The sequence below is a fragment of the Babylonia areolata genome, chromosome 24 (genome assembly GCF_041734735.1).
Source record: "Babylonia areolata isolate BAREFJ2019XMU chromosome 24, ASM4173473v1, whole genome shotgun sequence".
In the NCBI taxonomy this organism is placed as follows: domain Eukaryota; kingdom Metazoa; phylum Mollusca; class Gastropoda; order Neogastropoda; family Buccinidae; genus Babylonia; species Babylonia areolata.
The window spans coordinates 36524900-36539899 of record NC_134899.1 but is presented as its reverse complement, the minus strand read 5'-3'; the positions used below and the strand labels follow the sequence as shown (position 1 = coordinate 36539899).

General features: G+C 39.9%; 1 protein-coding gene across 1 annotated transcript in view; it reads left to right on the top strand.

Annotated features, from left to right (window-relative positions):
* LOC143298626 (serine/threonine-protein phosphatase with EF-hands pef-1-like) overlaps nt 1-4269 on the top strand; it is a 70208-nt gene extending 65939 nt beyond the window's left edge. The window contains exons 15-16 of the mRNA XM_076611507.1: nt 823-873; nt 4204-4269. Of these exons, the coding sequence (XP_076467622.1) occupies nt 823-873; nt 4204-4269 (117 nt within the window). The remainder of the gene's footprint in view (nt 1-822; nt 874-4203) is intronic.
* Nucleotides 4270-15000: the final 10731 nt, after the last annotated feature.

Here is a 15000-nt window from a genome sequence, read left to right as displayed (position 1 = left end):
ATTGAGGACCTGGAGTTGAACGACAGCGGAGGAGGAGGAGGAGGAGGAGGGGTGATGATGGGTGGGGGTGGTGGGGATGGGGGCAAGGAAGGGGGAGGAGGGGACAGCAACCAGAACCACAACAACCCTGTCCAGAACAAGGCGATCTGAGCCAGTTTCCATGATCTGGTTTAAAAAAAATAATAATAATAAATAAAAGATTTTTTTTTAAAAGCCAGAGTTGGTGGTTGCAGGGTATTTTGGACAGCTTGCAGCTTGGGACTTTTTTCCCCCAAGGTTTTTTTTCTGATATTTTTTTTTTGCAGTGCGTGAAAGACCTTGTCAATCTGATTTATTTATTAATCTTAATCCACACAGCTCTTGATATTTGACGAGATCGGGGTGTGAGAGGAAGTCTGAGGATAGAATTATGATGTACATACCTTTGATTATTTTATATACTTTTGTATATGACCGTTGGTTAGATAATTACTATATATATACATATGTATTTGTTTGAGGGGGGGGGGCGCCGTCTGGGAGGGGTACGTTTGAGTGTGATTCTGTTCAAGGGCTACTTTAATTATTTTGGGAGTTCTTTTTTGAGAAACTTCTTGTCGGCTTTTTTGAAATCCCAACACCGACCACTAATTATAATCATTCTGTATAATATCATGTTGACATTTGCATGATCAAGAACTTTGTCTGTGTGAAGGCCACCATTTCCAACATCATAAGTGGCATGGAGATTTTTGGCACACAGAAAAACTGCAAAAAGCCCCCCCCCCCTCCCCCTCGCTTTTTATGCTAAATGCTCTGAATTTCTGACTTTGGTGTGCACAGTTCCAGTACCATTTACTGCATTTCTCCAGAATCACTAAAAAGGAATTTTTTGTGGGTTCTTTTGTTTGTCCTATTTAAAGACCAGCGATTTGTGGTGGTGTTGGTCGGTTGTTTTTCAGTGTGCACAGCTGGTGTTTTGAAATCCACTAAACGTTGTTATATGGTTGACTTTTGTACCTGGTGCAACAATCTCCTCAAACTTCCCTTGCAATATGATAGTCATGACACTGATGATGAAAGGGACACTAATCAGTAATGCTTTTGTCGTTGTGTGTGTACGGATACATGTTAAATGTGTATAAAGCTTTAAGAAACATGTTAAGAAGAGAAAAAAAACACAACATGATATGGCCCCGTAAAATCTTTTTTTGGAGAAAATCCTGGACACCCCCTCCACACCTACCCCCACTCCGCACCCCCAACTCCTATATCCCTCAAAAAATGTTATCACTTTTATCTGTATCTGTAGTAATAACTGTACTACGCACTGGCACGATTTTTGTAGGATCTCAATGTATGGTGGTAATAGATGATGTCATTGTGATTGCGGTTTTTTTTTGTTTTGTTTTTTTGTTTGTTTTTTCGTTTGTTTGGGTTTTTTTCAGGTTTCAGGTGGTTGTCCATTTAGTGCATTTTATATGCGTTACTGACAGCATCATACGCACACTTTTTAATGAAGGTCATGGTATCAGCGCATTTCAGCAGCTATTTTTTGCCATATTAACTAATGGTTATTGACTAAATACAGCATCATGCATACATAAATGATAAATCAAACGCACACACACACGCGCGCGCGCGCGCACGCATGGACACGCACGCACACACACACACACACACACACACACACACACACACACACTATTTGATAATACATTGTTTTTTGTTGTTGTTGTTTGTTTTTTTTTAAAAAAAAAAAGGAATATCTGTAATCCGCGCGCACATGATTTGTCCATCTGAGTTTATCAATCCGCCACGCTGTCTTCTTTATGTGTCTGTCTGTCTGTCTGTCTGTCTGTCCGTGTCTAATTTTATGAACTGACCAGCAGGCAGATCAGTGAACTATTGATTTTCGTTTCTAATAAAGCGTTCCTGTGATTTCAGAGTGGCAACAAATTTTCCCGGAAGAAAAGAAAAAAGCCTGCAGTTTGGAAATATTCATGTATATCTATATACCTGATTTCGGTGAGTAGAACTCATCTGTACAAAATGTCTTCAATAAATGGTGCTCATTCTGTAAACTAAGTTCAATGATTAATGGGCATGCTAATCAGTTATCAACACACGGCACGCTAATTTGTCATCTTTGTCGAGTATCAGAAACTGCCATAAACTCTCTTCAGTAAATGGTACTCTTTTCTTCTGCGGACTGGCTTCTGTGAATGGCACACAAAGTGGTGGAAACTATCAGTGGTGGCTGACAGTAACTGAGTGTTGTTAGTGTTTTTGAAATTTAACACCTGCTGTATTTGATGTGAATTATTATCATTATATCACAGATTGACATAAGTTTACATTTTGGGCCAACAGCAAAGTGAGAGCTGTATTATCAATGGTTTCTCCAGTCAATTGGAAACCATTTACAGCTTAGTCTTTTTGTGAAGGACTATGACTTTCAAACTAGGAGGCAAAATTGCACTGGCTCGTAGTGGTGCAGCCTTGGGGGCTAGTTGGCCTTTGGGAACCATCCCAACGCTGACTGTCGTAAAACCCTCTTGGCCGAGAGAGTGGGGATGTACTTGGGCAAGACACTCTCCACTATAATCAAATTCTAGCCCAAATAGTCGGAACAGCAGTTGCCTCCTCTGCTGTTCTGATGGTCATAGTCGGACACGACTGACTATCATATATATATATATTATTATTACGTTCTTGTCTCTTCATTATAAAACGTTCTTACATCCCTGCGGTGAAATGTGGTGCAAATAGACGAACTCATAAAATTATAAACAAACTAAGAACTATATATATATATATATATATATATATATATATATATATATATATATATATATATATATATATATATATATATATATATATATTACTAGATATCATTTGTTATGATTATAAATGATTCATTGATTAATATGATTATGTATTAAAATTATATACATATAAATATGCTGAAACAGACATGCTCAATGCCACCCATTGATATAAACTTTTTAGGACCCAGATGTCCAGTTGCTGACAGAAGCTTCTGTTTGTATCGATAATTACACTTTCCAGTAAAAACCCATGGCTACAGAAGTGTTGTCCTCTGGCAAAATTATGTAAAGGAAATCCACTCTGATACGTAGTGCCCGCACACATTATGTATGCATGGCACTCAAGGCCTGACAAGCGCGTTGGGTTACACTGCTGTCAGGCATCTGCGTAGGAGATGTGTTGTAGTGTATCATGGATTTTAGCCGAATGCAGTAACGCCTCCTCGAGTAACTGAACGGACACATTTCCTTCGGAGTTATTTTAGCGCAGGCCATTTCATCTGCTTCATCCCCAATGCCACACATGAATTCAACCCCACCCCCCCTTTTTTTCCTTTCTCTTTTTTTCAAATGGCGTTTTCCTGTTTTCCAAAAGCGCTTGCTATAACACAAGTATGCTAGTCTCGCCAGCAGCCTGAGAGAATCTGGCTTCCAAGCCAAAGTCCTCGCCATAGAGACTGGTGCAAGAGGGTTTGTGGGCGCATCTTCCTACAGCCTCATGAAACAGCTGTCGATTTATGGCAGAGAGAGGACATGGGCTCTAAAGGCAATGGCAGAAGCAGCAGAAAAGAGTTCCAGCTGGATCTGGTCGAGGAGGGATGAATTCCCTACTCAAACTAGGCGTACAATGGCTCAGTGGTTAAAACGTCTGCCAGAAAAGGTGACTCAGTTCTGAAGTGGCGACCACTCTGGAGGCGCGGGTTCGAACCTGCTGAGGACCAGGGGGGAAAAAAGAAAAGAAAAAAGAAGGCGGCAATACAAGGGCATCCAGGAGTCATGACCTGGGTGCGGCCCGGCCCCCTTAGAGTGTAAGGAGTTAAGGGCCGAAACGCTTGACTGAGCGGGGCCTTCTTCTCTGAAGACCTTGTACTGTCCAGCTCTCCCTAGAGTTTCTTATCACAAATATTTTTTTTTTAAATCAAGACAAATCCTTGGGAGTTCGTTTTGGGGCAGGACAAGAATGACATCCCAAAAGACTCTAAGGGAATTATTTCGGATGACAGTAGTACTGCCCCGAAATAACTCTCTCCGGAGTTGTTGTTTTTTTTTTTTTTTTTTTTTTTTTTTTTTTGTTTGTTTTTTTTTGGCTGGCCCTATATACACACCACCCTTAGTGTGGAGTGTATCTGGTATTGCACCTGAACAACTGTTCAAGTCGAAACGATAACAGCCCACGCTGACACACATCACGGAGCGCTTTGGGGACTATGACTGGAGTGTGTTGGGGTTTGCCTAAAAGTAATCCCACCCTGTTTTTTTTTTGTTTTGTTTGTTTGTTGTTGTTATTGTTTTTGAGGGGGGGGGGGGTGATGGGTTTGGCGTGTTTGGGGGGGCAGGTGGGAGTGTGTTGTTGTTGTTTTTTTGTTGTTGTTGTTGTTGTTTTTGTTTGTTTGTTTTTTTGTTTTTGTTGGTTTTTGACTCACTTGTGTAAACAAAGTGAGTCTATGTTTTAACCCGGTGATCGGTTGTCTGTGCGTGTGTCTGTGTGTGTGTGTCCGTGTGTCTGTGTGTCTGTGTGTCCGTGGTAAACTTTAACATTGACATTTTCTCTGCAAATACTTTGTCAGTTGACACCAAATTAGGCATAAAAATAGGAAAAATTCAGTTCTTTCCAGTCATCTTGTTTAAAACAATATTGCACCTCTGGGATGGGCACAAAAAAATTAAAAAATGAAGCCTAATTATATGCAAACTGCATTTACTGTTATATTTATATTTTTTGTATTCTCTAAACTTGGCACTTTGACCTCTTATTCTGACAAAACAACAAGAGGAGTCATTATTATCATTTTTTGTTCAAACAGGAACTTCTTTTGCTAAGCATGGAATTTTTATTTATTTTGCAAACGTTTTGGTGCATATAGTAAAAAAGGGAAATTACTCTGTAATTAATGCTAGGGGACTTAATTTATCACAAGTGAGTCTTGAAGGCCTTGCCTCTCTTGTTATGTTTGTTTTTTGTTTTTTGTTTGTTTTTAATATGTATAGTAATGTATGCTTTCTATCTAACATTTTGTTTTTTAAGGGCTTAAAATCAACACCTCCCTAATTTTTTGTTGTTTTTTCACCAGAAATATAGTAAAGTATGATTCATACTTGATATGGTAACATTTTGGTTTTAAGGGGCGTGTAGTCATTTCAGGACAGTAGTTGAAGTCTTTCTTGGCTAACACCTCCCTACTGGAGTCATTTCATGCCTTCCCCTGAATTCCTCCATGGTGTAAACTTGGCGGAGCCGGTAGGGGTTTGGGGGGTGAGTCATTTGGGAGCATCACATCGGGTCAAGCCATGGTTTGTCATTTACTCTTCCGTTTTCACACAGGCAAAGAGAACTGTCAACAAAAGCACAACAACAAAAAACACAAAAAACAACAACAAAAAACAAAACAAAAAAAGAAGAAGAAACGTTTCTCTGAAAATAAACGTCTCAACTATTTATTTCTGTGGAATTTTTAAATCTGTTTGTTGAGAATATAACATTTCATTAAGGCTACCCGACGATGAAAGGTGCTGTTAGAGTGGGACTGCCTCTAAGTTCCATGGCTCTTTGGCCTTATAAAAAAAATAAGCGAAAATTGCGTCACATTTTCATTGTAATCAGGAAAAAGAGGAAGCGTCACAAATCAGCCTTGCTTTAACTTTTAACTCTCTCCATACGAACGGCGAAAGAGACGACATTAACAGCGTTTCATCCCAATTACCATCATCAAAATATTGCAAGCGGAAGGCTCTTATACTGAAGACGTGAATGTTGACAAAGAATACCACAATTCTGACGACGGAAGCTAAAGGTTGGGTCATTCAGACACCCACTGGACATCCGAGGGGTCTGTGTAGAGGAGAAGAGAGGACTGGCCGTACTGAGTGAGTTAACTCTGAAAGCTGATCGTAATTTTTCGCCTGGGTGAAGTGGCACCGTGTAAGGAGGGGATGGCGTGGGTTTCACAATTCCATTTTGCTCATTTTTAGCAATTTCTTTCCTTCAAATGGGACAACGCCAATTAATTCAACGCATTTGATATCCAGCCACTGCAGACAGAGGGCGATGGTTTGGGCAGCTTGTTTCCCGTTTGATTAATTAAACGAAGCCGCAGCAAATCTGTCGTGAATCAAATAATATTTTTGTATTTGTATTTGTTTTTATCACAACAGATCTCTCCGTGTGAAATTCGGGCTGTTCTCCCTAAGGGAGAGCGCGTCGCTACACTACATCGCCACCTTTTTTTTTTTTTTTTTTTTTTCTTTTTTTTTTTTTTTCTTTTTTTTTTTTTATCCTGCGTGCTGTTTTGTTTTTCCTATCGAAGTGGATTTTTCTATAGAATTTTGCCAGGAACAAGCCTTTTGTTGCCGTGGGTTCTTTTACGTGCGCTAAGTGCATGCTGCACACGGGACATCGGTTTATCGTCTCATCCGAATGACTAGCGTCCAGACCACCACTCAAGGTCCAGTGGAGGGGGCGGTGGGGAATATCGGCGGCTGAGCCGTGATTCGAACCAGCGCGCACTGATTCTCTCGTTTCCTAGGCGGACGCGTTACCTCTAGGCCATCACACCACATACATAGGCATATTCCTTTTTGCTGGGCTTTGTTTGATGTCTAATGTGATTTATAACAGACAGTTATTTCTTGTGGTCATCCGTATCTTTATTGACGTGTTGTCTGTAGCTTTTTTTTTTTTCTTTTTTTTATGTCGGAAATACATTTTTTGTGTTTCAAATCTGAATAGTTTACTTTCAATGCGACTGCAGACTCCAGAGGTTTGTCTGTGCATCAGTCTATCATTATACATTGTACAACAATTTTGTTCATTGTACATTTCCTGAGCCGCCTGGTCAGTTCTCTTTTCTTTTCTTTTTTTCTTCTCTTTTTTCACACCCGGCTTATTTCCCTGAATACTGTTATTGCATAGTCAGTCCACAAATCGTGCAGTGTGAATGTGAATTGTTATTGTTGCTCTTGTTGGTTGGTTAGTTTATTTGTTTAGGTTTCAGTTCAGCGGTTTCTGATATCATTCCAAAACGTTAATATGAACAAATATTGTGTCTGTTACTTTTTTTGTGTGTTGTTTTTTTGGTTTTTTTTTAATGACACAGTTACCAGCTCAACAATGGTTTGTTTGTTGTTGTTGGTTTTTTTTATCATGTATGCAGAGCTGAACAAGTTTACGTTTCTATGGTAAATATTCTTAGGACTTTTTCTAAGTTTTTGTTTGTTTGATTTTGATTTTTGTTTGTTTGTTTTTTTTTAATCCCACAGGAAGACTCATCACCATGTCAAGAAAACTACTCCTGTTTTATTGTGAATGGAACAATACGCTTCTGTAATTCAGTATGGACTTTATAAGTGTGTTCGTTATTTTGTTATTGTTTTCATCTATTCTTTTTGTTTCTTTGTTTTGTCTGTTATGTTTTGATGGGTATTTTTGTTTCTGGTTGTTGTTGTTGTTGTTGTTGTGTGTGTGTGTGTGTGTGTGTGTGTGTGTGTGTGTGTGTGTGTGTGTGTGTTTTGTTTGTTTGTTTTGTATTGGGGTTTTTTTTTGGGGGGCGGGGGAGTGGAGAATTGTTGTTTATGCTACCGATGCAGCCTTTTTTTTCTCTTTTGTTTCGTTTTATGTAGTAGTAGTGGTAGGTTTTATGAATGTGTTTCACTTTCTCATTTTCTCATTGAAACAGTTTGAGTTTCTGTGTGTGTGTGTGTGTGTGTGTGTGTGTGTGAAGAACTCCGATGAGAAAGACCACACCCCATTACTTATTTTGAATACTCATATGAAACCTTCTCCTTTCTTTTAAATTAATATTTGATCAATCGTTTTTGACTCACTTGTGTAAACAAAGTGAGTCTATGTTTTAACCCGGTGTTCGGTTGTCTGTGTGTGTGTGTGTGTGTGTGTGTGTGTCTGTGTGTGTGTGTGTGTGTCTGTGGTAAACTTTAACATTGACATTTTCTCTGCAAATACTTTGTCAGTTGACACCAAATTAGGCATAAAAATAGGAAAAATTCAGTTCTTTCCAGTCATCTTGTTTAAAACAATATTGCACCTCTGGGATGGGCACAAAAAATTTAAAAAAATAAAGCCTAATTATATGCAAACTGCATTTACTGTTATATTTATATTTTTTTGTATTCTCTAAACTTGGCACTTTGATATGAAGGAACTTCTTTTGCTAAGCATGGAAGTTTTATTTATTTTGCAAACGTTTTGGTGCAGATAGTAAAAAAGGGAAATTACTCTGTAATTAATGCTAGGGGACTTAATTTGCTTTAAACTGATCTTTCTCATCTTAAACATTACATTTTGAAATTATACTCAATACATAAAAAGATTGGATTTTTTTTAAAGTGTATCACAAGTGAGTCTTGAAGGCCTTGCCTCTCTTTTTTGTTTTGTTTTTGTTTTCTTTGTAGACAAATCTGTAGGGTGTTAGAGAAGGTTTTCGTGTATGCGTGCGTGCGTGTGTGTGTGTGTGTAAATGCGTGCAAACCGTGTGTTGCATTTCGTCTTTCGAAGACGTATGGTGCTACATTGGTCTTCAACATCTTGAAGCGGATCACACTTCAGATTCGAGAAAGGAATACAACAAAAGAAAAACAAAAACAAAAAAAAAAGCCCGACCTATAAGATTGCATTATCGAGTTTAAGAACCCGATACCAGTTTCTCTCGCTTGCGACGATATAACTCTGACCGGTGTCGCTTAAGAGAGAGGATTCATTAGCCAACCAGACATAAAACATTATACGTTTGATGCATATGTCAAATGATGAAAACTAATTCTCATGAACAAGCAAAAAAAAAAAAAGATGATGGAAAAATCGGCTTGTGACTCTAAATGGCTGAAGATGGGGAACACGAGTTGGCAAGTAATAGGTACGATCTGTCTACAAGAAAATACGTCAGTGCATCTGTATCAAATCAGAATCTAACATGAAGGAATCATTTTTAAGAATAGTAATTTGTAGAATATTCTAAATGAATGAATGGACAAATATATCCACTATTTCAGTCCCCATATCATTCTCAAGAGAGTCAAGAAAACCAAGAAAAATGCATAAAGAGATGGTTGGTTTCTTTGTTCTGTATTATGTGTCGTGTGCGTAATTCACCCGTCACCTTTTTGAGCATCAATCACATGTCACCATTTAGTGCATCGTTCACCTGTCACCATTTTCTGCATCATTGACCAATCACCTTTTTGAGCATCATTCACCTATCACCTTTTTGAGCATCATTCACCAATCACCTTTTTGAGCATCATTCACCTATCACCTTTTTGAGCATCATTCACCAATCACCTTTTTGAGCATCATTCACCTATCACCTTTTTGAGCATCATTCACCTATCACCTTTTTGAGCATCATTCACCTATCACCTTTTTGAGCATCATTCACCAATCATCTTTTTGAGCATCATTCACCAATCATCTTTTAGTGCATCATTCACCAATCACCTTTTAGTGCATCATTCACCTATCACCTTTTAGTGCATCATTCACCAATCACCATTTTGAGCATCATTCACCAATCATCTTTTAGTGCATCATTCACCAATCACCTTTTTTTGGTGAATCATTCACCAATCACCTTTTAGTGCATCATTCACCAATCACCTTTTAGTGCATCATTCACCAATCAGCATTTACTGCATCACAGATCATTACCGTTCACCTGTCACCTTTTAGAGAAATTCTCTTTTCTTTCTTTTTTTAAATCCGGACGTTTAGAGATGTGTCGTGACGGGTAAAAACAAAACAAAACCATAGCGTGTGTAATCGTTTGTGGCGACATTGTGTTCTTAGTAATATTGTGAGTATACTGTGAGCGGCTCCACTTGTCAGGTTGTTTTTTTGTTTGTTTGTTTGTTTGTTTGTTTTGTTGTGGGTTTTTTTGTTTGTTTGTTTTTTAACAACAGATGTGGTGTAGCACATATTATTGGATCTGCCCGCATGTTTTGTCACCTCCTTGGAACAGAAACTGAGTGTACTGACAAGTTTGTGATGTTTCGATTTTTTTTTTTTTGATTTTTTTTTTTGTTTGGTGCACAGAACGAACGAGGTTGTTGATTTTGTAAGAGAGTGTCCGTTTTGTGTTGTTGAAGTCCACGTGATTACGGTGGGTTAGAAACGTAACACAAATTTGTCATGCTGACATTGTTGTATGCACCAAGTTTGCAAATGCATTGTTTGTTTGTTGTTGTTGGGTTTTTTTTATAGTATTGTTGTACTGTACACCACGAATAAATACTTTGTGTATCCACTCTGTCCGCCCCCCCCCTCCCTTCCTTACTCTCCCAACCCTCCACCTCCCTCTCTCTTACTTCCGTCTTCCATTGAAAATGAGGAAACCTTAAGAAATCAATGGGGGATCTGGGTTCAGGGAAGGGGGGTTGTGTGTGTGTCTGTGTGTGTGTCTGTGTATCTGTGTGTCTGTGTGTGTCTGTGTCTGTGTATCTCTGTGTCTGTGTATCTCTGTGTGTGTGTGTCTGTGTGTGTCTATGTGTCTGTGTGTGTCTGTGTGTGTATCTGTGTGTGTGTGTGTGTGTGTGTCTGTGTGTGTCTGTGTGTGTGTCTGTGTGTGTCTGTGTCTGTGTATCTGTGTGTGTGTGTCTGTGTGTGTGTGTGTGTGTGTGTGTGTGTGTCTGTGTGTGTGTCTGTGTATCTGTGTGTGTGTGTGTCTGTGTATGTGTGTGTGTGTGTGTGTGCTTGCCTGCCTGCCTGCGTGCATGCGTGCGTGTGTGTGTGTGTGTTTTCGACGCGGCGGACGAAACAAAGAAACTGAATGATACATAAAACGAGGGAAGGAGAAGATTGTGTTTGGGGGGGGGGGGGGATGCATTAAAACCAAGGGAAAACTATTCTGTCTTCTGATAGAGCGTTTGGTTGTTGTTCAGCTGTTTGGTTAGTATTCAGCAAAAGTTAGCAGTATTTTGTGTGTGTGTGTGTGTGATTATCACATCACGAATATGTGTGTGTGGGTGTGTGTGTGTGCGCGCGCGTGCATGCGTGCGTGCGTGTGTGTGTGTATATGTGTGTATGTGTGTGTGCGTTTGATAGATTCATTTTTGTTGTTGGTATTACTAAACATATTTTGGCAGTATTAAATAATAAAATAATAAAAATAAATAATAAAAAAATTCGGAGTGAATATCACGTCACAATGTTATTTTGTGTTTGTTGTTAGTTTGTTGGTTGTTTCTTTTTGTTGTTTGGTTTGTTTGTTGTTGTTTTTTTGGGAGGGGAGGGGTGTGGGGGGGAGTTAACACCTTTTGTAGATTTTTAATCGGTTTGTACTTGATCATCAGTATGCTATTACAACCACCTCTTCCTGTACACGTGTGTCTCATGCGACTGATATTGACCAGCCATCACTTCTGCCACTGCTACTCCGACAACTGATACTGCCTAGGACGACGACAACACAAAGACTACGACGACGACGACGACGATGACAACGACTAATACCAATGCAGTTTCCAGGTGTGTTGTTAGAAACTTCGTAGGTCATTATTGGTTTTTGCTGGATGGTTATCAGTTCTGCTGTGTTCGCATTACTGTTGCTCACCATTATGTGATATATTTTTTTAATTAACACAACATTGACTTGCAGCACTTGCAGCACTGTATTTGAACTTCAGCTGTTGTTGTTGTTGTTGTTGTCGTCGTTGTCGATGTCGTTTCCCAAGTCAGTCTCGTGTTTGTCGGTTGATTCCTTCTAGAATAGTGAGTGTGTGGAGAGGGTGGGGGGATTGTGTGTGTGTGTTTGTGTGTGTGTGTGTGTGTGTGTGTGTCTGTCTGTCTGTGTCTGTCTGTCTGAGTCTGTGTGTTTGTGTCTGTGAGCGTGTTTCGTGTGTTTGTGTATGTGTGTTTGATGGTGTGTGTGTGTGTGTGTCTGTCTGTCTGTGTCTGTGTGTGTGCGCGTGCGCGTGTGTGTGTTTATGTGTATGCGCGTGTGTCTCTGTCCCTATCTCTGTGTGTCTGTTTCGTATAACCAACAGCACTCAGTCCCTGGATAATCCCTTGTTGTGATCTGAGGTATCCAGTAACTTTTTATCACCCCTCTTTTTATTAATAACTCTTTTTTTTTTTTTTTTTTTTTTTTTTGAAAGGCGGTTTTTCGTATGTTACTAGCAAACTTAGCAATATTCCTCTCGCATGTTCCAATACCCATTACTTTTGTATTGTATTTACACAGATGATACTTGTTTGAATGTTATTGTGGGAAGGAAGAATGGTATTTTCTGCTGTTATGATTTCATGCTAATGTGTTTTTGGGGGTTTTTTTGTGTGTTGTTGTGTGTGTGTGTGTGTGTGTGTGTGTGTGTGTGTTAAAACTCCTTCTCTTTGTGGTCACATATGTATCAACTTACCTTTTTTTTTTAACCAACTAATAACAACCGTTACAGCACTCAATATTCCTGTTGTTTTTCTTTAATGTATTGTGATCTTGTTGCAACGTGCGACTTCAATTAAAACAATCTATGATTATCTTCCATTCTCTTGTGTGTGTTTATTGGCCGTTTGGAAATCCCAGCACCATTTAAAATGACCATGTCCTTGAGTTGTTTTATGGTAGATGGCGGATACGTGCATGTGATGCCATCGGCACCCTTTCTATATTTCGACTTTGTTTTTATACATACATACATACATACATACATACATACATACATATGAAAGAGGATGGGGCTCAATACCGTGGTTATTTTCGATTTATATCTTTGTTACATACGGTGATGTGTTTATGTTTATTCGAAGATACTAAATCTTTGGTTGTTATCATTATTACTGTGTGATTGATGACAGCACCATATAGATATATGATGTCCATACATATTCTTCTTTTGTTTTGTTTTGTTTTTTTTACTGTTGTTGTTTTGGTGTGTTTTTTAATACAAAGAAAATGTCTGCTTCTTGACTCACTTCCACCCTCAGCTATCCCCTCTCCCTTTTAATCATCATCATTCTATAACCCTCTCCCTTTCCTCATCATCATTCTATGCCCCCCCCTCCCTTTCCTCATCATCATTCTATAACCCTCTCCCTTTCCTCATCATCATTCTATGCCCCCCTCTCCCTTTCCTCATCATCATTCTATAACCCTCTCCCTTTCCTCATCATCATTCTATGCCCCCCCTCCCTTTCCTCATCATCATTCTATAACCCTCTTCCTTTCCTCATCATTCTATGCCCCCCCCCCTCCCTTTCCTCATCATCATTCTGTAACCCTCTCCCTTTCCTCATCATCATTCTTGCCCCCCGTCCCTTTCCTCATCATCATTCTATACCCTCTCCTTTCCTCATCATCATTCTATGCCCCCCCTCCCTTTCCTCATCATCATTCTATGCCCCCCCTCCCTTTCCTCATCATCATTCTATGTCCCCCTCCCTTTCCTCATCATCATTCTATGTCCACCCCTCCTTTCCTCATCATCTCGTCCCCTCCTTTCCTCTCATCATCTCATATTACCCCTCCCTTTCCTCATCATCATTCTATGCCCCCTCCCTTCCTCGTCATCATCTAGCCCCCTCCCTTTCCTCATCATCATTCTATGCCCCCCTCCCTTTCCTCGTCATCATTCTATGTCCCCCTCCCTTTCCTCATCATCATTCTATGCCCCCCCTCCCTTTCCTCATCATCATTCTATGCCCCCTTCCTTCCTCGTCACATTCTATGCCCTTCCCTTTCCTCATCGTCATTCTATGCCCCCCCCTCCCTTTCTCTCATCTCTGTGTCCCTCCCTTCCTCATCATCATTCTATGCCCCCCTCCCTTTCCTCATCATCATTCTGTGTCCCCCCTCCCTTTCCTCGTCATCAATCTATGCCCCCCCTCCCTTTCCTCGTCATCATTCTATGCCCCCCTCCCTTTCCTCGTCATCAATCTATGCCCCCCTTCCCTTTCCTCGTCATCAATCTATGCCCCCCTCCCTTTCCTCGTCATCATCTAATGCCCCCCGTCCATGTTACTCGTCATCAATCTATGCCCCCCTTCCCTCTTTCCATCGTCATCAATCTATGACCCCCTCCCTTTCCTCGTCATCATTCTTTGCCCCCCTCCCTTTCCTCGTCATCATTCTGTGTCCCCTCCCTTCCCCTCCATTTCCTCGTCATTATTCTATTCCTTTCCTCATCATGTCATCATTCTATCCCACTCTCTCTTTCCTCGTCATGTCATCATTCTATGCCCCCTCCCTTCCCCTCCATTTCCTCGTCATTATTCTATTCCTTTCCTCATCATGTTATAATTCTATGCCCCTCTCCCTTTCCTCATCACCATTCGATTTCCCCTCCCTTCCCCTCCATTTCCTCGTCATCATTCTATGCTCTTTTTTTGTTGTTGTTTTTTACGTTTAACGCTCGAAAGTTCTTCCAAAAGAATAATATATCAAAATGAAATAAAAATGAAATCAGATAAAAATAGATATGACAAAACAGAACTCAAAAGCCCTTCCAAAGGAGACCTGGTTACACATCTTCAAGCAGGAAAACACGTTGAGAAAGAGGAGAAGAGGGGGGGACAGAGAGGGAGGGGTCAAAGAAAAGTCAGAGAAAGAAGGTTGGGGGGCGGGGCAATGTCTCGTCACAGAGAGAGAGAGAGAGAGAGAGAAAGAGAGAGAGACAGAGAGTTCAACGTGATATTCCCAACTCGTTTCTGATCGTAGATATATATACAATAACTGAACTGACTGACGAATAGATTGAGTGGGTGTCTTACAGAGCCCTTTAATGAATATGGGATGATATGTGTTCGTGACACAGAACAACAACCTGTTTTGTTTTTGTTTTTTGTTGTTGTTTTTTGTTTGTTTGTTTGTTTTTTTGTTGTTGTTTTTGTTTGTTTGTTTTTTGTTTTGTTTTTTTAATATCATTGCTAACTGTCAGGGCTAAAAAGCGAAGTTATCATTATCACGTCCTGTTCTGCTGGGTGGGAGAAAAGAAATGATGGCTGCCCGTGCGAGTGCCTCTACGTCAT